This window comes from Protopterus annectens, chromosome 13.part0, assembly GCF_019279795.1.
Source record: "Protopterus annectens isolate FY-2018-M chromosome 13.part0, PAN1.0, whole genome shotgun sequence".
NCBI classification, from domain to species: domain Eukaryota; kingdom Metazoa; phylum Chordata; order Ceratodontiformes; family Protopteridae; genus Protopterus; species Protopterus annectens.
In genome coordinates this window covers 296,895,275-296,920,462 of record NC_056747.1, presented here as the reverse complement: position 1 = coordinate 296,920,462, position 25,188 = coordinate 296,895,275, and the positions used below count along the sequence as shown (strand labels likewise).

The 25,188-nt window shown below is 40.5% G+C and overlaps 1 protein-coding gene across 8 annotated transcripts in view; it reads right to left on the bottom strand.

Annotated features, from left to right (window-relative positions):
* The window catches only part of STYXL1 (serine/threonine/tyrosine interacting like 1), a 1,008,156-nt gene that overhangs the window by 241,606 nt on the left and 741,362 nt on the right, over positions 1-25,188 (bottom strand). For all 8 annotated transcript variants that reach the window (XM_044053876.1, XM_044053881.1, XM_044053880.1 and 5 more), the window contains one exon: positions 18,698-18,797. In XM_044053876.1, the coding sequence (XP_043909811.1) occupies positions 18,698-18,797 (100 nt within the window). The remainder of the gene's footprint in view (positions 1-18,697; positions 18,798-25,188) is intronic.

The window sequence follows — 25,188 nt, the reverse complement described above, 5'->3', positions numbered from 1 at the left end:
GTTTTGAGTACCTTATAATAGCTTTTCTTGGTTGCTAAATGCTTTTTTGAATACCAATTAAATGTCTTTCTTACATAACTTGGACCATCTTCCTCAAAAAATGATATCATTTGAGAGACAGATACACAGACTGATGGCCATTACTGACAATATCAATCCAGAAATGCAAGTCTATCTGTCTTAAAGAAGATTCTTCCTTTTCAGAGGAAGTTTGGGAATGGTGAACATTTCCTCTTCAGAAAAGAAGATCTTTGAAGAAAATCAAGATGACCCAGACCTCTATTCAGTATGATCTCTCCAAGCCTTAAAGTCTACTTGGCAATTGGCAGATTTGCATCAGACGGACAATCTCTGCATTGTATTTGCCAACCGGTAGAAGGAAATAATTAGCCCATCTAGCCTTCCCTTATAGAAAACTTGGTATCCTACTGCTTCTTCATCCCTCACTCTTTTTACCCCACCCCTTTTCTCCACCTGTACCCTTAAACACCCTAAATACCTCCATGAATTCCTCTCCAAAACCCATTTTATCCATTCTACAGATCAACAACCTCACTAACGAGAAGTACTTCCATAGATCCAGTGATTAGTTTATCCCTAAAATCTGCTGTCTTTATCCCATCTCCCTTTAATCCTTATTGAAGGAAACCTTTAAATTTTCCCAACATGATCTTGTACACCCGTGTTATGCCTTCACCCCTGTTTTTTCTATTCCCTAGTGAGAAGAGCTATGCTCATCTAGCTTCTGCCATACTAGTTCCCCTCCATACCACATATTAGTCCAGCAACTTTTCTCTAGACTCTTTCCTGCAGCCTGATGTCACTGTCTTTATATACCGTACTCGAGGTGTAGGACCTGCCCTATGTAAACTGGCATCTAGGTGAAAAGGCTCCATGCCCCCCCCCCCACCTAACACATTTTAGCCTTCTCACACTATGTAGATTATATTTTTCTTTTCTCGCAGTTTGCCTTACTGTTCACCTTTCTTGCATTTATTCATTCATTCAACGTGTAAGCATGTGCTTTCATAACTTTGAAGGAAACATCTGAATTAAGCCATGGGGGTTCTTTACTGTTCTGAGGTGCATTTTAGAGTTTTTGAACAACCTTTTCATCCAATGATTGCCTGAACAAACACCATGATCAAAGACAGATACTCAGTCTTACTTTTCAACTTTGTTTTTTTTTTTTTTTTCCTCATTTCAGCACATCCTAACAGACCAAGACTACAATATAATTGCTGTGATCATCATGGGATTTCAAGATGCTCTTAAGATACGTTTTAGAGGTTTTTAAACAGCTTTTTAATTCAACAATGGTCTGAATGAAAACCATGATTAAGGAAAGAATTTCAGTCTTACTTTTCAACTTTGCTTTTCTTATATCCTTTCAACATGCCATAACTTACCAAGACTACACTGTAATAACTATACTAAGCTTGGAGGCAGCTAGGCACATGAAAGCCATAAGGTTATAAATGCTCAAGGTGCACTTTAGAGATTTTTTTCCAACCTTTTGACCCAATGATGACTTGAGCTACAATCATGCCTATGAAAATGAAATTCAGTCTTACTTTTTGTTTCAAGGAAGAAAAGCTGTATCAGAGTTTTAATGCTCAAAGCTGAACAAACACAATTTCACAATAAACTGAGAAGACAAATGCTTGTGAAGATATGTATATTATATATGGGAATGTGTATCCCCTCTAGTGTTAAATTGGGATTAAAATTAAGGCACAGATGTCCACAGTCATATATATTTCAAAATGCTGTTGTCATATGTATATGCAGCATGCCTCCTAACCCTTGCCCCCAATAGACAGCCAAGTTCTGTGTACCTTATGATGTCAGACTGGAACAAAACTTATTTCTCAACAAATAAGAGATAATTGTTAAATTGAGCAAGTGGCAACAGAGTCAGTGACTTTCAGTCAGACAATCCCCCATCAAGCAGAAGGTACTTCTATGTACAATTCAGACATCTGATTGTGATAAAAGAGGATGGCCATGTTATGAATTTCACCTTTTTTCCTAATAAACATCTTTATTAAATTATCACATATGATGTAGGCAATCTCACATTTATATAAATGAAAAACAAACATTGACACCACTTTAGTTGTAAACATTATACATCACAGACAACATTAAAACAACTGTAGTTGCAAACATTATACATCACTTATAATTTACCCAGTCATTGTCAGTTAAGCATCATATGGTTTATTCAAATCCTGCCTCTTAAACCTCATTCTTCTATGCAAATATTGTTCCCACAATTCCCATTTTTCCTGTGTAGTTTGCTCCTTCCCTTTTAAAAAGATCTCAATTCTAGTTGTCTTCCCTCTGTTACTATATTCGCTACTTCTAATAAAGTTGGTCTAGATGGAGTTCCATTTTCTAGTAACTGCATACATATTACTAATTACATATTACTACATAATAATTTTAACTGATGTTTTGGCACCGTGATTAGATTTAGCAAGGCTTTATTATGTCTAGGCAATTCTAACTCTGTATCATAGCTCAAAAAATCATCTCCCTAGTCAATCCAATCCACTCACCCAGCATCTCCCACACAGCGGCCCACAAAGAATCCTTAAAGTCTGCCAGCTCACTACACTCCCAAAAAATATGTTCCCAGCCACCTCTTTCCTGCCCATCACACCTCCAACATTTGCTATTCACCTGAGGAAAAATTCTTTGGAGTTTACTTGGGGTATAAAAATACTTATATAAACACTCCAGGCAAAGATCCTAAATCTTCTAGATTTTGTTGCATATTTGGGAGACATACATATGGATCTAGGACTATTGAACAAAAGTTCAACAGTCAGAATTCACTAGCACCGAACACACTTTAGTGAAAGTGCTATCACTGAAAAAGCGTTTTTTCGCTAAAGTGTGTTAAAAAAAAAAACATTAAATTAACATTTTTGCAGGGGGGCAAGCCCCCCTGCACCCCCCATACTTTAATATTTTCACTTTGAGATCGCACTACAGTGGGGAAAAGGGAATTTTCCCTTATCCGCACTATAGTACGACCTCTGTAACAGGCATACTTACACGAAAGTGCTTCTTCGGTGAAAAGTACTTTTGTGTAAGTATGCCCGGCCATTAGTGATTCGGTGAAAATTTAATTCGGGGATCAGTATGGATCCCATACGTATATCCCCCCATTGTCTCTTTGTGAATTGCTTATCCAGTCTCTCTTCCCAAGCCTTTCTAAGCTCCTCAGATTGATTCTTATAATTATCATGCAATATTTTATATGCTCTAATAATTACTCCTTTTTTAATGGCAGTTTCTGTTCTAGATTCTATTAAAAACTCTACCAGTGCTAATCTATCATTTAAGAGCCTCATAGTTTGTTCTCTTTGCCTACACTCTATTAATCTTTGATAGGGAAGGCAATCTCTAACCTGCAGTCCAAATAAATTCTTGGCCTCTTCCCATTCTATTACCTTTCCCTTTCTAGTTATTTGTTCCCAATTCCCTGTTTCCTTTGCCAGTATTCTCCAATAAATTCCAGCCCCCATTCATCCCGATCGACAGACTCTCTTTTCTCCAATCTCAGTCTGGTTTAGTTCTTAGAATACTCCCTGCTATTTTATGAATATAATATATGTTTTTTGTTGTTCTCCTCAGACTGCATCCAAAATCCCAGTCTTTCCTTATTTCTTGAGCTTCCCCCTTGTATCATCATCATTCCTTTCCACTTTGAATTATAGATGTTATGTTGTCCATATCTCGCCTTCATTCTTGCTGTTGGGGTTTGGAGCCGATCCTCAGCTCCAACTCGGCTGTATACTATAGCTCGAGAGCTTTTACTGGCTCAAGGCTAGCCCCTATCCCAGCATGCCTAGTGGTAGTTACCCAGATCTCGTTTGTGATAACCCAACACTAGACCATACAAATAGACAAGAGATATACTCTACTTGACATATCAGATGACACCTACATATAAAGGTGTAACCCCTCCACAAGAGTAATACGAGTAGAGTGAGACTAACCATAAGGTATGGTATAAAGGAAACCCAGCCAGTATAACCAATAAAACAAGGGATTCCGCTTGATCCTCCAGAAAGGGGGAAGGACGGTGGGACGCAAGAAGGAAGGTGAGATCAAGGACAACAAACATGGAACATTATGGTGAGTACATAACTTCTTTATGTTATGTTGTCCATGTCTCACCTTCATTCTTGCTGTTTGGGACAGTGTCCCCAGCACCTGATTCTTGGGTGGCTCACTGGAAAAAAACTCTTCTGGACCGTGGAACCAAAGGATCCCCTATTCCGGGAGGCCAAATCTACTTTGTAATGAGTGATAAGGGTATGAGGATTAGCCCATGTAGCTGCTGCACAGATCGAATCCAAACGCAATCTGGCTTGAAAGGCAATTGAGGTAGACAAGGCCCTTGTTGAGTGCCCTTTATGCAACTCGTAGACATTTTTTATAGTGACTGAAAGCCACTTTGATAAAGTCACCTTTGAGACTGCATAAGCTTTTTTATTGTCCGAGAAGGATATGAACAATTGGTCAGATTTTCTAAAGTCCTTGGTTCTGTGTAAGTAGAAATGTAAATGTCTATGACTGTCCAATTGATGAAGATTATACTCTGCCTTGTTGCTATGATTGGGGAAGAAAACAGGAAGCTCTATGGATTGATTCAAATTGTAGTCAGAACATACCTTGGGTAAGAAGGAGGAGTTGGTTCTGAGAGAAACCCGATCCTTATGGAAAATCAAGTAAAGAGTACAAATAGATAAGGCCTGCAATTCTGAAACCCTTCTAGCTGAGGTAATTGCAACCAAGAAAAGGATCTTCCAAGTCAGAAATTTGAGCAGACAAGAAGCAGATGGTTCAAAGGGTGAAAGAATTAGAGCGTCTAAAACTAAATTTAGATCCTGGAGGGGAGAGGTTCTCTTATCAGAGGTCTTAATAGGGTAGTACCTCTTAGAAATGTTTTGCACAACCTATGGAACATGATACTGGAACCCATTTCTCCCATATGGAAATTAGAAATGGCAGCTAACTGAACTCACATAGTAGCTGCAGCTGCTCCTCGGTCAAAGCTTTCAACAAGAAATTCAAGAATCTTTGAAATGGGAGAAGTAAAGGGATCAACCTGATTTTTGCCTGCCCAACAAGAGAACCTCTTCCATTTAATAGCATAAGTTCTCCTAGTAGTGGACTTATGGGAGGAAATCAAAATATGTTGAACTGCTGGTGAAACATCAGGAAGCCTGGCTAAGACCAGAAGTGGAGAAACCAAGCTGTGAGCTTGAGAGTTTGAATGGAAGGATGGAGAGCCCCCGACTGATGCCTCAAAAGATCTGACACTGGGTCCAGAATCCAAGGCTCCCCTTGCAGGTGAGGCCAAAGGAATGGGAACCATATCTGATGAGGCCAGTAAGGGGCAATGAGGATTAACTTGCAACCAAATGACTGTGCTTTCTGAAGAACCTTGGGGATCAGGGGAAAGGGTGGAAAGGCATAAAGCAGTCCTGGGGGCCAATCATGAACAAGTATATCCGTGGGTGACTGTCCCGGTGGTGGTACTAGGGCAAAGTAGCTGCTGCATTTGTAATTGAGGGGGTGGCAAACAGATTGCAGCATAGCTGGCCCCATTTGCAAAAAATCAAGTCCGTAATTTCCTGCTTCAGGGACCACTCATGAGGCATCAGGATAGCCCGGCTGAGCTTGTCTGCTATCACGCTGGATTTCCCCGGGGTGTACTTTGCATCCAGAAAGCATTGGGAAGACATCGCCCATTGCCAAACTCGTAGAGCCCCTCGACACAAGGGGTAAGACCTGGTTCCACCCTGTTTGTTGATGTACCATACTACTGACATATTGTCCATCTGAATTGCTATAGTCCCTGTAGGTACAGAGTTATGAAGTGCTTGCAATGTCAGGAGCACTGCTCTCATCTCCAGAACATCAATGTGCAAGTGGTACCTGTGTTCCTGCCAAGTCTCTTGAACAGTCTATCCCAGATAATGCCCCCCAACCCTGTCTGGGAAGCATCCATGGTCAAGTGTGGCTACAGGCTGGGGGGGTAAAAATGGCCTGCCTATTGTCACCATAGGGGAGTGAAGCCACCACTCCAGATCCCTTTTGCAGGATTCTGTGATCAGAATCTGATGTAACATGGGTAAATCCTAGAATGACCATTGTGCAAATAGAAGCCACTGTAGAATTTTCATGTGGAAGCGAGCCATAGGGATCAGAGTGATTGCTGCCGCCATAGAACCCAGGACCTTGAGGACAAACCTTGCTTGAATTCTCTTTTGTGTGAACAGCATGACAACTTGGCAACAGATTGTTAATACTCTTTCTTGAGGCAGCTTTGCTATCATGGCTCTTGTGTCTAAATCTGCCCCTATAAAGGTAATATATTGACAAGGCAACAAGGCAGATTTTCCATAGTTTATTATGATCCCAAGTTGAGAACAAGAGCGAATTGTGGATTCCCTTGCCCTGATTAGTTGATGCTCACGGGTGGCAGTAAGGAGCCAGTCATCTAAATATGGAAACACCCAGAATCCTTGATGTCTCAGGTGAGCCTGCCATGCATTTGGTGAACACCCTAGGGGCTGTAGTGAGACCAAAGGGCAGAGCTCTGAACTGATAGTGACTGGCTCCCAGCTGGAAGCGTAAATATCTCTTGGACCATCTGTCCATTTTTAGGTGGTAGTATGCATCCTGGAGATCAACAGAGCACATCTAATTGTCCTGTCCCAGAAAGGGAAGAATGGACTGCAGTGTTACCATCCAGAACTTTGTTTTCTTGACTGACTTGTTCAGCATGCTGAGATCCAAAATGGGTCTCCAGTCTTGTGTTTTTTTTGGAACTAAAAAGAACCTTGAGTAAGTTCCAGATCAGATTTGATCTGCAGGGACCTCCTGGATGACTCTTTTTCTTAGCAACCTTTGAACCTCTAGGTTTCCTTGATCCTGAAGACTGGGTGGAACATCTGGGATAGAGTATTGTCTTTTTGACAGAGGAAGTTGAGATAAGGGGCTATTGTAACCTTCAGATATTGTGGATAGCACTCATGTATCTTCTGTGATTGTCCGCTAGGCTTTTGGGTACAAGGATAATTCCCCCCCCCCGACTTTTTCCGGAGTCAGATAGTTGGACCTCCCTTCAGGACTGATGGAAGGGCCTACCAGAGAAGGTATCTCTTTTGACCTGATTCTGCGGACTCCCTCTGCTGCGAGGTTGGCATCTTCTGTTGTTATTTTCCCTCTGCCCCTGGGGGAAAAATCTCCACGTGTGTCAGGCAAAGCTCCCTGGGATTTCTGGAACCACATTTTCCCACTCTTCTGGCCTTCAGGATAGGGCCTAGATGGAGCAGAAAAATGTACTCCCATGGCAGAGAGAGTTTTGCCATCCTGTTTACACCTGGTAAGAGTCTCTTCTACCTGAGGCCCAAACAAGGACGAGCTTTCAAAGGGGGCATTGGTAAAGGAAAACTTGAAGGGCTCCACAAAATGATAAATATGCATCCAGGAGTGTCTACGTAAGGCTACCCCTGTGCCTGCCACCCAGCTTGCCCCATCAGCTTTGTAAGAAATTAGCTGCATGGAGGAGTTAACCACTGAAGTCAAGGTCACAAGCTGAGAAGCTGACTTGTCCGAGGCACCTGCAGCTGTAGGATCCTGTAAGATATCTCCTAACTCTTTGAGGAGATCCCTTTGAAGCCTTGTAAAGTGGGACAAATAGTTCAGCGACCTGAGTGTAAAGGTCACTGAAGAAAACATACGCTTTCCATATCTGTCCATTGTACCAGACTCTTTATTCGGCAGATGAACAGATGAAGAAGTTTCCTCTAATCGTTCTTGGTGGCTGTTGCCACCACCATAGCATCAATGGGAACACCTTTAGGTATGAAGAGTTGTCTTCAGGGGCTGTAATAAATTTAATGGGCCTCCACAGAATTGGTTCCATCGTATCTGGAGCGCTCCAAGCCTTCCGACTCACTACGTGCAAAAGTGGGTCGAAAGGAGGAGATAACCAAGAGGTGGAGGGTCAGGAACCGAATGCATCCAGGTACACTGACTCATCTTTAGAAGGGGCAAGGGACTTCCAATCACCCCTCTGTCTAAGGATTTCTAAGATGTCTGAAAAAGAGACATCTTCATAGGGGGACTGTGGTGACCCTTCTGAGTCATCCAATTCTGTGTCTGATGTCAAGAACTCAGGGGAATCCACATGCTTCCTCTCGAAGTCCTCTTCCGAGGGACCTCCTCTGAGGAATGCACAGGGGAGGTTTCAGAAGAGGTGGGATCACCCAATGGGGCATCCTGGAGCATAGGTTCCCTATGCTTGGGGCAGATGGGAGGTTCAGAGATGGACACTGGCACCGAAGGCAAAGGAGCCAATGGAGCTGAGGGTGGAGCTGTCTCAGCAGACAGCACACTCCTCATCACCTCAAAGGCATCGCAGTCCTGATCTGAAAATCTCCAGCTCCGAAGAAGCAGGAGATGTCCTCCGAACTGAGGGCGATGGCTCAGAGGCAGATGTAGGAGCCGAGCTGACCTGTGCCGAAGCTCCGAGAGGGAGAGAAAGGTTGGACATTCACCGGTCTTCAACCCATTCCTCTTGGTTATCCAGGAGCCTCTCAAATGATGATGTGGAGAGGGTGGTAAAGTTGCTTTTTAGGGCATCAGCATTAGCCAAAATACTTTCGGGCCCATCCCAGATGGAAATTGTGCCAACAGCCCAAGCAACACCTGTCTTGATTCCTCTGACTCCTCTGAGTTCGGAGCTGGAGTGTATAGAAGTCATAGTGGTGGAACTATCAGTTCCAGTAACCTCCTCTGGTCTCTCGGTTCAGACTACTGCTCCAATCTCCTTGATACCCCCTTCTATCGAGGGATCTGGGAGCTGACGTTCCCTTGTCAGCTCTGAGGAGTGGAGTGGCATTGCACCCTTGTATGACCCTACTCTCCCTCTCAGTACTTTGGCGCAGATCAGCTCAGCACCTGCATCGGCCTCAGAGCAGTCGCCCTCAGTTTCGAGGAAGTCTCCTGCTTCTTCGGAGCCCGAGATTCTTTCAGGTCGGGACCACGATGCCTTCGAGGTGATGAGGAGTGTGCTGTCTGATGAGACAGCTCCACGCTCGACTCCATTGGCTCCTTTGCCTTCGGTGCCAGTGTCCGCCTCCGAACCTCCCCTCTGCCCCAAGCGTAGGGAACCCGTGCTCCAGGATGCCCCATTGGGTGACCCCACCTCTTCCAAAACCTCCCCTGAGCATCCCAAAATCCACATCCCAATCTTTCCTTATTTGTTGAGCTTCCCCCTTGTATCATCATCAGTTCTTTCCACTTTGAATTACAGTTTTCTGCTTGTGCTATGTATAAGAGCCTTAACTGTGTTGTTCTAAAATAGTCCCTCAAATTGGGTAATCTTAGTTCGCCTCATTCTATTGGAAGAATCAGCTTATCCCACTTGACCTTTGCTTTCTTCCCTTTCCAGATTAAATCATTAAACTCTTTTTTAATTGCTATCCACAGCTTCTCCTCTGGTCGATAAAAATATGCCTGACCTGTGTATAAGACTAAAGGAACTAAAAGCATTTTAATTGCTTTTATCTTAGTATCCATATCCATATCCATATAATAACGCTTCCAGTTTTTCAATTTTTGTATTGTCTTCTGTTTAGTCTCTTCCCACATATCCTTAGCTGCCACAACTGAGTAATTTCTAATCCATACTCCTGAATACTTAATTTTATTGTGTCCCCACAAATATGGATATTGTTGGACCAATTCATGTGTGGGTACGTCATTTACTGCTATTGCCTTTGTTTTAGCTTCATTAATTTGAAATTGTCTTAAAATATTCCACAACACCATAATTTCCCTTTCTGGTTTTGTCGTGTAAATAATAATATCATCTGCAAACACAGCCAGCTTTTCCTGCCTACCCTACCAATTATATCCTTGAATTTCTGAATCCCTCATTTTCTTTGCCAATGGTTCTAAATATAATGCAGACAACAAAGGGGAAAGTGGACAATCCTGCCTGGTTCCTCTACTCAAGCATAAGTTATCAGAGAGGACCCCATCCACTTTAATTTTCACCTCCAATCCCTCATATATACTTCTAATCAACCTTATAATTGTATCAGGGAAAGCAAATGCTTCCATTGCCCTGCTCATGAAGTCCCAGTCTACTCTGTCAAATGCTTTCTCTGCATCAAGATCCAACAATAACAGTGGTATTTTCTTACATTCTGCTTCCCTCTGGATCATCAGTGTTCTGTTAATATTGTCAAATGTTTGCCTCCCCCTCCACAAAACCTCAATGATCCATATCAATTTTGGTATCAATTTTGCCATTCTTTTAGCCATTATAAACAAACACTTTATAATCATGGTTTAGTATCGAAATGGGCCTGTATGAAGCTGGCTCCAATGGATCTTTATCCTCTTTAGGTATTACCATTACCACCATTTTCTTTCAGGATGATGGTACTTCTCCTCCTCTTCAGATACTGTTAATCAAAACCTTCCAGATCTTTATCAGTGTTTTCCCTCCTAGCTTCCAAACTTCCATGGGAATACCATCTATTCATGGGGAGTTTCCTGTAGATTGGTTATACATAGCCATTTTTACCTTATCTCTTCCTATCCTAACTGTTAGTAATTCAGCCTCATCAACCTCTAACCTTGACATGTTTAAATCTTCCATAAACATTTCCATGTTTGCCTTTTCTTGATTTCCATATTTTTCTGCTTTATACAAACTTTCATAAACTTTCCGAAATATTTCTAATATTTCTATAGGATCTCTTGTTACCTTCCTTGTTACAGGCTCCCTAAGCTTGGTGACAGCCCTTTTCACTTTCTGCTGCTTGAGTCATTGTGCTAAAAGTTGTTGTGCTCTAGAATTATCATAAAAAAAAAGTTGCTTAACAGCAATCTTTCTAAACTCGTGCATAGAAGCTATTCTTAGCTCACTATCAATCAACTATCCACAAGAAACCATAATACTTGGCGATATTAATATAAACTGGATTTCATGTACAACTGAGCAGCCTTCTACTCATATTAATCTACATGGCTTTACCCAAACCATAACCTCCCCTACCCGAACCAATAAGCTTAATAACAGAAAAAAATTCTAGACTGGATTCTCACTAATACTCCCCAGCAAACTTATAAATCAGGCACCCTCCCAGAAGATATAAGTGACCACTCACTTACTTGCTTAATCACATATAAGACTGAACCTCCAAACCTAACCAACTATAGGACTGTAAGGACCAACAAAAACTTTAACCTGGAAAGCTTTCAAACTGAACTTTCAGCCTGTGATTGGACACAACTCAAGCATCTCCCATTAGATGATGCAGTCAAATACTTTAACACAAAATTCTTAACCATTCTAGATTGCCACACCCCTATGTGTAAAATTAGAACTAGAACTAAACCAGCCCCATGGCTCACTAAAACTACCAAACAAAAAAATTCTCCAAAGAAATAAACTATGGGCCAACTGGCAGGCATCAAAAAGCCCTTCAGATCACCTAAGGTTTAGGCAGCTAAGAAATGAAACTAAAAAAGCAATAGTGTCTGATAAAAGGAACTACTACTGCCACCTTCAACAAGCCCACCAGAAAAATACACAAAAATTCTGGCAAGGCATAAATAACTTCCTACACCCAGGTCACTCTTGCACTCCCACTCCCTCTGGCTCTAACCATAATAACCCTACCCAAATAGCCAACTCATTTAACACTTTCTTTACAGAAACTGTTAAATCCCTGGCCAACCAACTATCTCCTAGCACCACATGCTCTAGCACAGCCACGATCAATAACTCTCTCCTATTTCATTTTCAACCAGTTCCCACATCCCTTGTCTGTAAACGTATCCAGCAGCTTAAACCCACCACACTCTGCAGATCAACTACCTGCAGAATACCTGCAAAAATCAGCTAAAGAAATTGCTTACCCCATATCCATCCTCATTAATAGAACAATAACTGAAGGATACATCTCATCCATCTGGAAAGTCTCCCACATTATCCCCCTGCACAAAGGCAGGACTTCCAAGGACCTTTCCAACTACAGGCCCATAGCTATATTATCCCCTGTTGCAAAGATAATGGAGAAATGTATTCGCAGGCAACTTTTAACCCATCTACTTGAAAAAAAATCTACTATCCAACTGTCAACATGGTTTTAGACCATTTCATAGCACCACCTCTGCTCTTTTATGCTTTTCTGACCATATTAATAGAATCGTAATAATGACACCCTATCCTCAAGCCCTTTTTATTGATCTGTTGAAAGCTTTTGACATGGTCAACCATCACCTCCTCATAAACACTCTTAGAAACCTGTCAATGGATGATCTTGTTATTCAGTGGTTCCAGTCCTACTTAAATAATAGAAAACAAACTGTACTATTGGCAAAAAACTTATCTTCCCACCTTCCAGTTACCCTAGGAGTCCCACAAGGATCCATATTGGGACCTTACTTTTCTCCATCTTTACTAATGACCTCCACTCTGTTATCCCACAAGCCACCTGCATCCAATACGCAGATGCCTCTACACTTATATGCTCTGCCACTTCCCCATCAGAACTTCAATCCCTAACCCAAAAGATCTTTAATACAGTTGAAAATTGGCTCCTGCATAGATATCTTATCTTAAACCCAAAGAAAACAAAAATGCTACTATTCACACCCACCCATAGAACCTCCCCACTTAACTTTATCGTAACCTCTAGTAACGGAACCATTATATCTGCTGATACTACCACTAAATTACTCGGGGTTCTAATTGATAATAATCTCTCTTATGAGCCTCACATCAATAACACTATAAAAACAGTTAATAAGAAATTAGGTTCCCTCTATAGGATCAAACCCTTTCTGACTCCATTAGCCAGAATTACCATTGCCCACACCCACCTTATATCTACTCTGCTTTATGCCTCTCCCATCTACACCAAATTATGTAAAAGTGCTCTGAATAAGCTGACTACCTTGTACAACAATATTGCCAGATTTGCTGCAGGGTCCTCCTATAGAACCCATCATTGTATCAATTTGAATCAACTAGACTGGCTTGAATTGCCAAACCTAATATTATTCAATCAAATAATTGTAACCCACAAGATCCTGTACCACCCCACAACATACTCCTATACTCACTTCCTTGGTCACCCCCTATAATAATCTCAAAATCCTTCACTCATCTAACAAACTACTAGTACAAATATCTAAATCCAATAACTCAGCAGGGGACACTCTGTTCTCTAATACAGTGGGTAAAACCTGGAACAGTCTCCCCAATCACCTAACCTCAATATCCTCAGTAAACCTATTTAAAAGTAAACTTAAACCTTACCTCAAATCACACTGGCTATGCCCCTGTGCTAACCCAGATTAAACAACTCCCCCTACCCATTATAACATAATTTTTATCACTTATCTTATTAAGGGCATATACCTATGTATATAGTGCCTGTCTTATCAACTAAACCAGCCTACACTTTTAGGACTTGTGTGTAAATATTATAGTATGAGTGTGTTCAAGTATCACTTATAAAGTACATTCTCTACACTTCTCATTTTTTGACATGTTTTGTGTCACTTTCTAATTAATAGTTCAAATGTCTTTTATAAATATCATTGTCCTTATGTATTGGTTGTTTAACTTGTGGAGCTTTTCTCCCCGGGCCTCTGCTGAAAATGGACATATATCCAGTTGGGCTAGCCCTGTCAACAAACGTAAAATAAAATAAAAGGTAATCCCTTATTTTCTGTTTAGCATTCTACAGTTGCTCCTTTTCTTCTTCTGAGAGATTTCCCCTATTTTGCAATACTTTAACATTTGTCAGTCCCTCAAAATAACACTTGTTACTTCTTAACCACATTTCCCTTTCCTTTATTTCCACCATAGTTTTAAACTCCACTTTAATTTTATCCCACTCCCTAGCTATATTTTCAAAAGAGACTTCTATCTTCTCTAGTATCTCCTAAATTAATTCCAAAACCCATTCCTTAAATTCTTCTATTTTCAACCAATAGGTGGGAAAGTGCCAGTGTCTTATTTTTATTTAATTACCTTGCATTTTTATTTTAGTTATTATTGGTGCAGGATCTGAAATAGTTAATGAGTGAGTTTCAAGACCTTCAATTAAATGCAAATGTTCCTAGGAGATATGAATTCTATCTAGCTTAGCCCAGTTTTTCTATCTTGGAGAGTAATATGTAAATTCACTCCAAACTCCTAGTACTGAATGCACATCTTCCATGCCAAATATTTTCATAAATTTCTTCAGCAATCTACCCTCCTTTGTTATATTTTCCATTCTAGGTCCCCCGATCCATCTTCACTGTTGCAAACCAAATTCCAGTCTCTACCTATAACTAATATTCCTTGCTGAACTCTGATTATTTCTCCCAGAAGTTTCTTAAGTTCTATTGTAGCAGTTGTAGGTAGAATGGAAATGCATGCCTGTGTAATCCTCCCACTTGCAAGTAGCCCCGTAATACTATATATATATATATATATATATATATATATATATATATATATATATATATATATATGTTACAATTATCTTTGTCCCTCTTCTATCACTACTGGAGCTCCTCTTGCAATTAATATAAGTACTTTTCTTTTCCTTTGTCCCAGATAGTCCACTGAATAACCATCCTGAAAACCTGTCTTTATTAAATTCACATGTTTGGTTCTTTCCAGGTGTGTCTCCTGTAGCATAGCTATTTGCACTCTACATTTCTTAATATAGTTCAATTCTCTTTCTTTTTTATATTTATCTGTAAGACCATTCATATTGAAAGATTTTACAGAAAGCATCATTTTCTTATATAGTTATTATTACACATTTTATGTATAACTGCTTTTTGTTAAAAGTCTAGTTTCAACTTTTATGTTACATGCATATACTGTTTGGCAGCTTGGTCTTTTATACAGTTGTTTCTTGTCATATCCATTTGAGCCTATGCCACATCATAGACAACTTTTTTGTTTTTTGAAAGCCTAAAACAGAACAAACAACCCCCACCCCAAAAAAAAAAAAAACTACCAACTTAATAATAGCACACAAAACTATGCACATCTTCAAATATTTTAATAAGAAAAGTTTTAAGTTGATAGCCACACAGACAGGCTAAAGTTAACTAAAAGAAAGGTTACTCATGCTAAGATGCTAAGATGCATGGCACATCCTGCGTTATTAATAAGTGCTATTTGATTACGTCTATCTTTATAGCTCTCCCAGCAGGGAAAACACTTGAATGCTTTCAGTAAACACTTTCTCCATGCCATTTCTCTTTATCAAATTGTCTTCTAGTGACATTCAAACCAGACAAAAACTTCTAAGAATACCTTGTTTACCAGAAGAAAGCCTTATAATATTCAATATTTTTTCCTTTACATGATTTGTAATAAACCTGTTACTAGATAATGCCTAGGATCTTAACCTAGTCATTTCCCTATGCAAGAATGGGAAAAAGCACACTTGACTTTTCTTTTGTCATAGTCTCTTAACCAGACCATTCCTCTCTCCCCCCTCTTCTATCCCCTTTTGTTTTTTTTACATTGCTTTACCCACATTTCTTAAAACTAAACAATGAAAAAGAGAGAAGGGAGTAAAAGAAAAAAAAAAAACACCTGTTTATATTAGTATTCCCATTGCATTTAAAAAATTGAGGAAACTTTACTTCAAGTCTGATTGGCATTGTCTTATCTTTAAAGCTCTCCCAGCTGGGAAAACCCCTGACTGCTTTCAGAGAACATTACGTACTAGACAATTTCTCTGTTTTTTCCCTCTGCCAGTCCCCTTCCACCAGGCTGTCTCCAGTTTCTCTTTATCAGACTGTCTCCATGGAGACATGAGAACCAGACACATAGTTTCTCTTTATCAAGTTGTTTCCATGGAAACATGAAGACCAGCTGCAGAATTGCTACTAGGTATACATGCATTTGCTAGAAAAAAAGCCTCATAATATTCAATATTCTTTTTCATTTACTTGCTCTCTCTTAAAACTAAGGTCCTTAATTCAGTCATCTCCCCGTGCAAGAATGAGAAAAAGAACATAAATGTTAACTTTGTCATGCCTTCTTACTCAGGCTCTTTTTTTAACTTTGCATCATTTATATTTCTCAAAACTGTACAAGAAGAAAGAGAGAAGAGGGGAGAGAAAAAACAACAACAGCAACAAGAGCACCTGTTTACAATCTCCATTACACTTAAAAACAGCATGCAAAGAAAACCATACACCACAAATACAGTACTATTACGAAAATAAAATGTTTTTTTTTTTTTACTTATAGTTAGCTTTCTTCCCTCTCTTCCCCTCTCCAAAGCATTTTTTCCGAACATTAATGACATGCAGTAGGGCATATACTTTAGGTCCCTAAGTCCAACACATTTTGAAAAAAAGTCCAATATTTCCAGATTTTCATGTTCTGTCATATTTCAAAAATATGATTGCACTGTAATCACACAATAAGTTATTTGTTTATTACTGTTTTTGTCCATCACCCAAATCCTGTCTCTTCTTCATTTCCAATGCATTCTCAATTCTTCTAGTCAATTCTCATGCTCCCTTCCTTCTCTCCAACATTTTCTTTTGAAATATCGGAAAAGGTTTCACAGTTACAGTCTCTCTATGGTCTTTATTACCAGAAGAACAAGAAGCAGAATCTCCTTCTGATTCACAGCTCACTTTTTGTTGGACAACCTTTTGTATTTCCTCCTTAGTATGCATTTCATCAAAAAATTATTTTGTCCCTCCACGAAAGAATACCTTAAAGACCGCTGGATACAGCAGTTTGAATCTTACACCTGCATCTTGACATGCCCTGAATAGTGGAATAAATTTACTCCTCTTCTGCCCAGTGTACAATGAGTAATCATTCTCCACAAGCACTCTGCTGTCCCCTACTTTTAGCATTTTGTTCTTCTGCCACAGTTTTGTTGAATCTGTTCCTTCTGCTGGTAGGATTGCATCTTTACTATTAAATGTCTAGGTTGATTTCTTATAGCTAGGTTTAGAGAATACACATGATGTGCCCTTTCAACTAACAACTCTTGCTGAGGAACACCTATCCAGTTGCTTATTTGTGCTTTCATAAAATTAATGCAGTCTCCTCCTTCCAGCTTCTCTGGTATAGCCGAAAAGCTCAGGTTTTCCCTATGTGCTCTGTCCTCTAATTCTATTATTTTTTTAAACATCTCTTCCTGAGCAGTTTCATATTCAAACACAAGAAATAGTCCAGCACCAGGGAGATATGCAGAATGTAAAATTCTTCAATGTGGCAAAACAAACAGCAAACCGGTTTCGGCAAAAAGCCTTCTTCAGTGCATTCATATTCAGCCAGCCTTTTCTTAATTTCAACCTCTGATTTTTACAGCTTTATCATCTCATCAGAATATCTGTTTAAAGCTTCTTCCATTTTTCCAGTCTTTTGTTGTTTGTGTTGATATACTCCATCAGTGTTTTGCTTATTTTAACCAGGTCTGGATGCATTTGTCTTGTATTTTCCTGTAGGTTACTGGAACTCATGTCTGAAGGTTGCATTGCTTTTTGCTGAACAGCTTGTAATGAATTTCACCTTTGATCCAAATAAATAGTTTCCACACATTAAAATATTACACATAATCACATTAGTCTGAAAAAGCCAAAATAATAAACAGCAGCAAGCAGCTAGTCATTTTATTCCACAGAAGGCAACCATAGCAATCATGTCTACTCTCTGTCTGTGCATATCAAGTGTCCATACTGTTCAACCTCTGAGCATAAGAAGTCTGGACAAAGTCAAAACTAATGGGGTGGAAGAGAAAGGACCAAAATCAGGGACAAACTTTAAATGCTGCTTTTATAAACTTAGAAAGTTGCTAGAATGACAGGTTTTGCATTAGCATGCATTTTCTGAAGGAAGTGAAGTCTGAAATTTAAATGTCTACAATTATTTAGTGACTTTAATCCTCAATGATTTGCTATTAAACCACAAATTCTATGAGGAACAAAACAAAAATCTGGACATTCTGTGAAAATTGGCAATTGAGAGATATGTGTCTCCAGTTAAGTAGTACATTTTTCTTCTCACAAATGCACACTAGTCATACCTCTCAACTGTCCATATTTTTGCAGAATGTTCATACTTTTGCCTCATATTTTTTTCTGTTCCTCAAAAAAAAAAGATTTTCTGGCAAATTATTGAGGATTCAAGTCACTAAATAATGACAGACATTTAAGTTTCAGATTTTATATCCTTCAGACAATGCATGCTAACGCAAAACCTTTTATTCTAGCAACATTCTAGGTTGCTAACAGCAATATTTAAAACCTATTAATATTTTTGTGCCTTTGTCACCCCATTATATTTGGCTTTGTCCAGACTGTTTTGTGTTCACAGGAATGGCACTAGTTCTACAAAGCCTGGTAGTAACCATTTGACTGAGCAAATGGCAACAGGGTCAGTTACTTTCATCAAGCCACCCCCCAACCCCACTGAGCAGATATAGCAACACCACTGATGGCTATGTAATGTTATCACCTCAACAGTCCACACAAACAAGTTGCCACACACTAAAGTATTCCAATCTAAGTTTTTTCCATACAAACTATAAAGCCAATTTGCCTTGTTTCAGTATTCCAACTGTAAAATTATCAGATAAGTTGGTTGATCACTCACCATCCCCACTCAATGAGTCTGTATGCCCATCATAAACAATACAGTATCTTAGGCATTCCAGTTCAACAGCGGGAGGGACCAAGTATTCCCCATTCTCATCCTAAAAATATAAAAAAGTCAATAAATACATGAGCTGTCATTAATCTGCTTCAGATAGTCTAAGGCAGATTTAAGGCTAATGAGTAGAAAATATTAACAACAATTAATCAAAGCAGAGCTTTTCACATCAAAATTCACTGAGGTACTTTAATCTCAACAACAGTCCACCCAAAAATGATCTTTTGATTTCTCTGGCAGAGTAATGAAGTCCAAACTACTACCCAGGTGACTAGAGTTTGATTAGCAGTTGTTGTGTCTTTCGGCTTTTCCTGGTTAGGGGTCGCCACAGTGGAACTCCGGTGCGCTAATGATTGGCAGTAGATTTTTACGTGCTGGCTTGCCAGGCCTAACGTACAACCTTCAATGAAGGAACGCCCATTCATGCATGTCACCACACAGAAGACGCTCTAACTGAGAATCAAACGGGCAACGTCTAACTGTGAGGCGACAACACTACCACAGCACCACCACCTTTGATTAGCAGTCAAGGCACCAAAAGAGACTATTGTGAGGGGAAGAAATAGTGAAGCATGGCCCACTCATGTCTCCCAGTGGGTAGGCAAGGTTGTTCACATTCACAAGCACACTTGAGCAAGTGTGATTTCCTTAGTGGAGACAAGGGAAATGACCTCCACATGTTTCGAAGTTGGGGCAGGGCCCCTTAAAAGTTAAAGTACAGTTGTGTAAGATGACCTTACCATAAAAGCAGATATTTGAATTCCTGACTCCTGCAGTAGGTTTCTGGCCTAGGATATAACAATTAGCAAGCTTCACAAAGCTTTGGCTCCCTCCCATACCTTCTCTGACTGCTGAATGGTCAGCCCATTGGAGGGAAATCAAGTCCAAGTTAAGAAGTCTCCAGGACATTCTTGCCCATAAAGAGAGAAAGAGCTTATACTCATCCTCAGTCTCTAAAGATATAACAGTAATCTGCAACTTTATATCGCAGAAACTAACTATACAAACTGAAGGGGAGAGGTAGGTGGCTGTGGCTAGTGCAGCAGTGAGGAATTTATTTTTACATTAAGTATAACTTACACAATTGTATGTTCATCATTCTCACTGCTGCAGTAGCCTTTTAGCTATATGGGTTGATTACCAAAGCCTATGCAACCTGGGAGGAGTACAGATATAGGGGCCCCTGGAGAATGGTCCTAGCAAAGTGAATCTAGTTCTGGACCCAGAAAAGGAAAGTAGTTTGTAAAGCTGTGTAAAAGTATATACAGGGGACCATGCCACTGCCTCTAGAGTGGTTCTAGAGTCCACCCCCTTCCAGCATGCCATAGATGATTTATTTATTTTTTATTTTATTATACATTTTCTATTTTATTATGCTTTGTTTACTGGGTTTAGTCAAAACCCCCTTTTCAGTGGAGTTCCAGGGAGAAAAAAAAGATCCAACATATTGCAAACATTTAAACAAACATTCAGTAATATACATGAACAGACATTAAATAATGTGCATTAACAATTACAAATATGTTTGTTAATTAGATTATATCCACATGAAAGTAGAGGCAACAGTTATTTATTGAAATGTTGGCACTCCAAATACAGAGTGTCATTGCATCAAAAAAAAAAAAGGATCAAAACTGCAGAAGAGCAAATCTGGAATATAGTTCTTCTCCTTTGAACTTCTGTTCTGCAAGGGGCAAGCCCCCCCATACTGCCCCCACACTTATAAATACCAGCTCCGAGATTGTCATACTTAAGAGAAAAGGTAATATTCTGGGAAATAGCAATCTTGGAGTTAGTAGATATAAGTCTGTGAATTTCAAGCGTATGTCATCGATAACACCAGTAATTTTGTGTTATTTACTTCTCTTCTTCTGTCATGGAGTTGTTGGCAGATACATGATAGTGTTGTTTTGATAGAGATATTTTATGGTGAAGAGCAGTAACTGTTTTTTTTTTTTTGTTTGTTTTTACTGTTTAAAAGTGAATTATTTGACCATATTTCTGTGGATAAGTATGATGGTTGTGTAAGAACTTGTAATACAGTGAGAGATTTGGCAAAGCAGATTAGGGTCAGATCATTAGCATATTGAACTATTTATTTAATACTTATTTATTTGACATTTGTTTACTGGGATAGTCCGACTGGGTCAACAGAACCCATTTTTAGTGGAGGCCTGGGGAGAAAGCTTCAGATACAGACATATGTAACTTAACACTTCACTTAAATTATTACAGTATATTTATGTAAGATTAAAAAAAGACAGTGTATATAACTAGGGTAGCATTTTTATAACAGTGTAGAGGTCATTAATGAATAAGTTGAAAAGTACTGGGATTAGTACAGATCCTTGTGGGGCATCAGTACTTACTAGCGTGAAGGTGGAGAAATCATTTATCCATTTCACTCCTTGTGCTCTGTTTGAGAGGTATATATGGAACCATTTGCAGTGAAGAATTTGTGAGCCCTAGGGATGAGAGTTTATGTAAGAGCTTCTGGTGGGAGACAGTATCAAAAGCTTTTGATATGTCTAGGAAGATGGTGGAGACTAGGCTACTAGATGCCAAGGTTCTAGTAGAAAGTGCCTTGATACTGCCTGGAGAAGATTTTCCATAGTGGGTACAAGAAAAGGCAACATCTGAAAACAACCACCTTGAAACAATTTGTTTTACTATGGGTTGTCCCTTTGTTTGTCCTATCATAAGAAATAAACAGCTGATCTTTTCTAAAGGACTTACTTCTGTCAAGACTGTACCTGAGCTACCTTTGCACATCCAAAGTATTTAAAATCTATTCTCTCTGGTTCTTAGGACCTGGATAATACAACAGGAGATTGATGGATTGATTCAGCTTAAACTCTGAAGCATTAATGAGGGATTTGCTCTTAATGAGACTCTGTCTCTGTGGAACATTGAATAGAGTTCACCCATCATCCGAGGTTGCAACTTATACTCTTCTTGCAGACGTTAAAGCAATAGGAAATACAGTCTTCCATGAAATGAACTTTAAATCCACCTGATGAGTTGGTTCAAAGGGCGATATAGTTAACTTTCCAGCACAAAGTTAAGATCTCAGGAAGGAACCACCTGTTTTTCTAGGAGGTCCAAGATGTAAAACGTCCTTCAGAACCTGTATTACCTAAAACTATTTTCCTTGTTAAGAACCTCAAGTTAGCCTGATGTGCTGGTTCAAACAGAGCAAGTGCTAGTTTCTGTAACACAAAATTAAGATCCCAAGGAGGAGGGATCCATTTTCTTGGAGATCTCATATGCAAAACCACTTTCAAAAACATTTTCACATAAGAATGCACTGAAAGGGGGAATCCATGAGCAGACATGCTGATGTGACCAACAAATGAACCTTGAAGTATGAATAAGAAGGATCATAGGATAGTAACTCATACAAATATCATAAAACCAAGAAACACTAGCCCTGAAAGGGTGCTAGTTATGTTGTTTGGTCCAACTAGAAAACCGTTTCCATTTGCAAATAAATGATTTTCTAGTAGCAGCCTATCTTCTCTCCATTAATACTTGCTGCATGTCCTCAGTAAACAGGCACCTAATGGTAATTAAGACATTATCATCCAGACAGTCAGTTGAAGTTGACTGGGGTTGGGGTACATCAAATACCCCTGTTTTTGTGTGAGTAGATCCATTCTGTGAGGAAAGTTGTGGTAACTGCCACTGGGTCAGAAGGGAGTCACCACAGTGATCTTAGGGAATTTCTTCTGAATCTTCAGAAGTACCCTGTATGTCAGTGGAAAGGGTAGAAAAGCATGCAAGTACATTCTTGTCCAAGGAAAGGAAAAGGCATCTATCTTCCAAGCCTTCTTGCATGAAGCCCTGGAGCAGAATTTTGCTAGCTGATTGTTTAGAGAGGAGGCACAGAGGTCTACTTGAAGAACTCCGCCACTGATGGATCAAATCTTGGAAGATTCTCTGATCTAGTTTCTATTTGTGAGGGTCTTCCTTTGTCCTGCTCAGCTTGTCTGCCACACAGTTTTGCTCTGTCGGGATGTAGGATGCCTATAAAGTGAGACTGTTGTAAAGTTATATCCCAAGCTAACATGGCTACTCTACAAAGGAGGTAAGATCAGATTCCCCCTTGCTTGTTGATAACGCATGACTGTGGTACTATCTGAAACAACTTGAAAGGTCTAGAGATCAAAGATGATTCAGAGAGTCAAGTGCCTTGGTTAAAGCAGGCATCTATTTTTTTTATTTATGGGCATACATCTGTCCTTGGTGTCCCAAACACCTTGCATATTTATCCCTCCTGAAACTATTTTTTAACCAAGTCTGAAGCATCTGTGGTGACAGACTGCTTTAGAGCAGGAAGGGAGAAGGGGCGAGCTGGATTTAAGTATATTTGCTGTCTCCACCAAGTGATTTCTCGTCTGACCAATCCCAGAACTGGTATTTCAAAAGATAAGTGGGTGTTGATGCCGGGACCAAAGAGACTTCAGATACCATTGTGTCTTTCTCATGTTGAGTCTATCCAAAGGTATCATGAGAATCACAGATATCATAAGATCCAAAGTCCTAAAGCATTACCCTAGAAAAAGATATATATATTTCCTGTGCAATAACAACTCCTTGAACTGAGGTGTCTTGCTGACACCCCAGGAACACAATCCTGTATCAAGGAGCCAAAAAAGACTTTTGATTGTTCTCTTGGAATTCCAGCTTGTGTAAGAAATCTCTCACCCAAGTGAAAGACTCTTGACACTTTGAAAAAGACTTTAACATGTAGCCTGCAATGAGCTATAACTGAAGCCAGACACTTTGTGAACACTCTTGGTATAGTGGATAGTCCAAAGGGCACAGCAGAGGACTGATAATGTGATCCAGACACACAAAATGGCTTTGATAGATGATGTAAGATGTTTATTCAAGAAGAATAGGGCTGAGTTATGCAATCTCTGATCCATTTTGAGATTGTCATTGAGCCTAAAACCTGTAGGACCATCCCTGCTGGGGCTTTGGATCTCGAGACCAGAGCTTGAACTGGCCTCTGTAAAATGATATCCTTCCTTTTCTAAAAAGAAAAGAGATCAAGCTTGGAGTCTATCTCTGCCCTATGCCTTTTATGTTTTGCTTTGAGCAAGACAGCAGAACAGACTTTGAATTGAATGTAATCCCTAGGGAAAACACCCAGGGATGGTGGCTTTGAGGTTGTCCATCAGTAGATGCCTGGTGGTGGCAGTCAGGAGCCCTCGTCAAGAATAGGAAACACTTGGGTGGAATGCTTCAACAACAGGTGAGCTGCACATGTGGTGAGTGGTGAGGAAGGGCAGGGGAGGTGGTAAGGACAGACCAAAAGGAGAGCACAAGATGAGTAATGACTGACTCCCAGGCTGGATATGTGATGGACTGGGTCGGCGCCCTGAGTGATGTGATAGACCCTGTCCTTGCCTCTTCCAACAATGACTGGGTGGTGGGCCGGATTCTCTTTGAGAGGAGGGGTGAGTCTTTGAAATGGGATGGTGTAACCTCTCCGCATGTAATCAAGCACCCATCTGTCCTGAGAGTTGACTCCCCCCAGGCTTCTAGGTGCTTGGCAAGACACCCGACTGGCCGCAGAGGGCACAGGCAGTGTGCCTCATGTCGTGTGGGAGGCTGAAGAGCCACGAAAAGGACTCGCAAGGGCAGGTCTGCAGGGCCCTCTGGGCCTCTGGGGTGAAAATTTGAAAAATCTGCCCGCCTCTGCCTCTGGACGGGAATCTTCCTGATGTTGGGAGAAAACTTGTGAGATTTTTTCCCCATTTTTTCCCCCACCACCTTGGGCCTAACGAATACTTCGGAGTGGGCCTACGGCAGATGCGGTTTTTCCTCTTGCTCTCACAGTCAGGTGTCTTTCTTTGTCCTTTGGTCCAAACAGAGAGGAAAAAGGAGGACCCAGGAAAGGGAGAAGGCGAGAGGAAGACGAACAGGCCTCCCAAGGCTTGACACAGACTGCACTGTGTGAGCCACGCCCAAGCCTCAGCCGCCCACTGCCGGGCCGAGAAATGGCTGAGCCCCAAAGGCCTTGAGGAGCACTGATTTCGTCAGCAGAGGGGTTTGTTTATCCATCCCTAAGATGTTTGAGGATCATCAAGATAAGTCTGCAAACATCATCCGATCATCTGACCATGGACCCCCCGTCATCATCATCCATGTCAGATGTAATGTACTAGACTCCCACGTCCCTCCTTTGCTCTTCTCTTCCTTGGGGTCTCGAAGAAGACTCTGAAGAAGACCCCTCAGGAGGAGGGGGAACCCCACTGGGGGTCCCTCGGCTCAGGCTCCCTCCTTAAGCTACGGACCCGAAAACAGCCAAACACCAGTCTCCCCAAGGGAAGGTGCTGGTAAAACCGAGAGATGGTCTGGAGGACTTGCACTCCAACTCCCCCTCCCGGCCTCCTCATCTACCTGAACTCCGAGGAGTGTCCGGG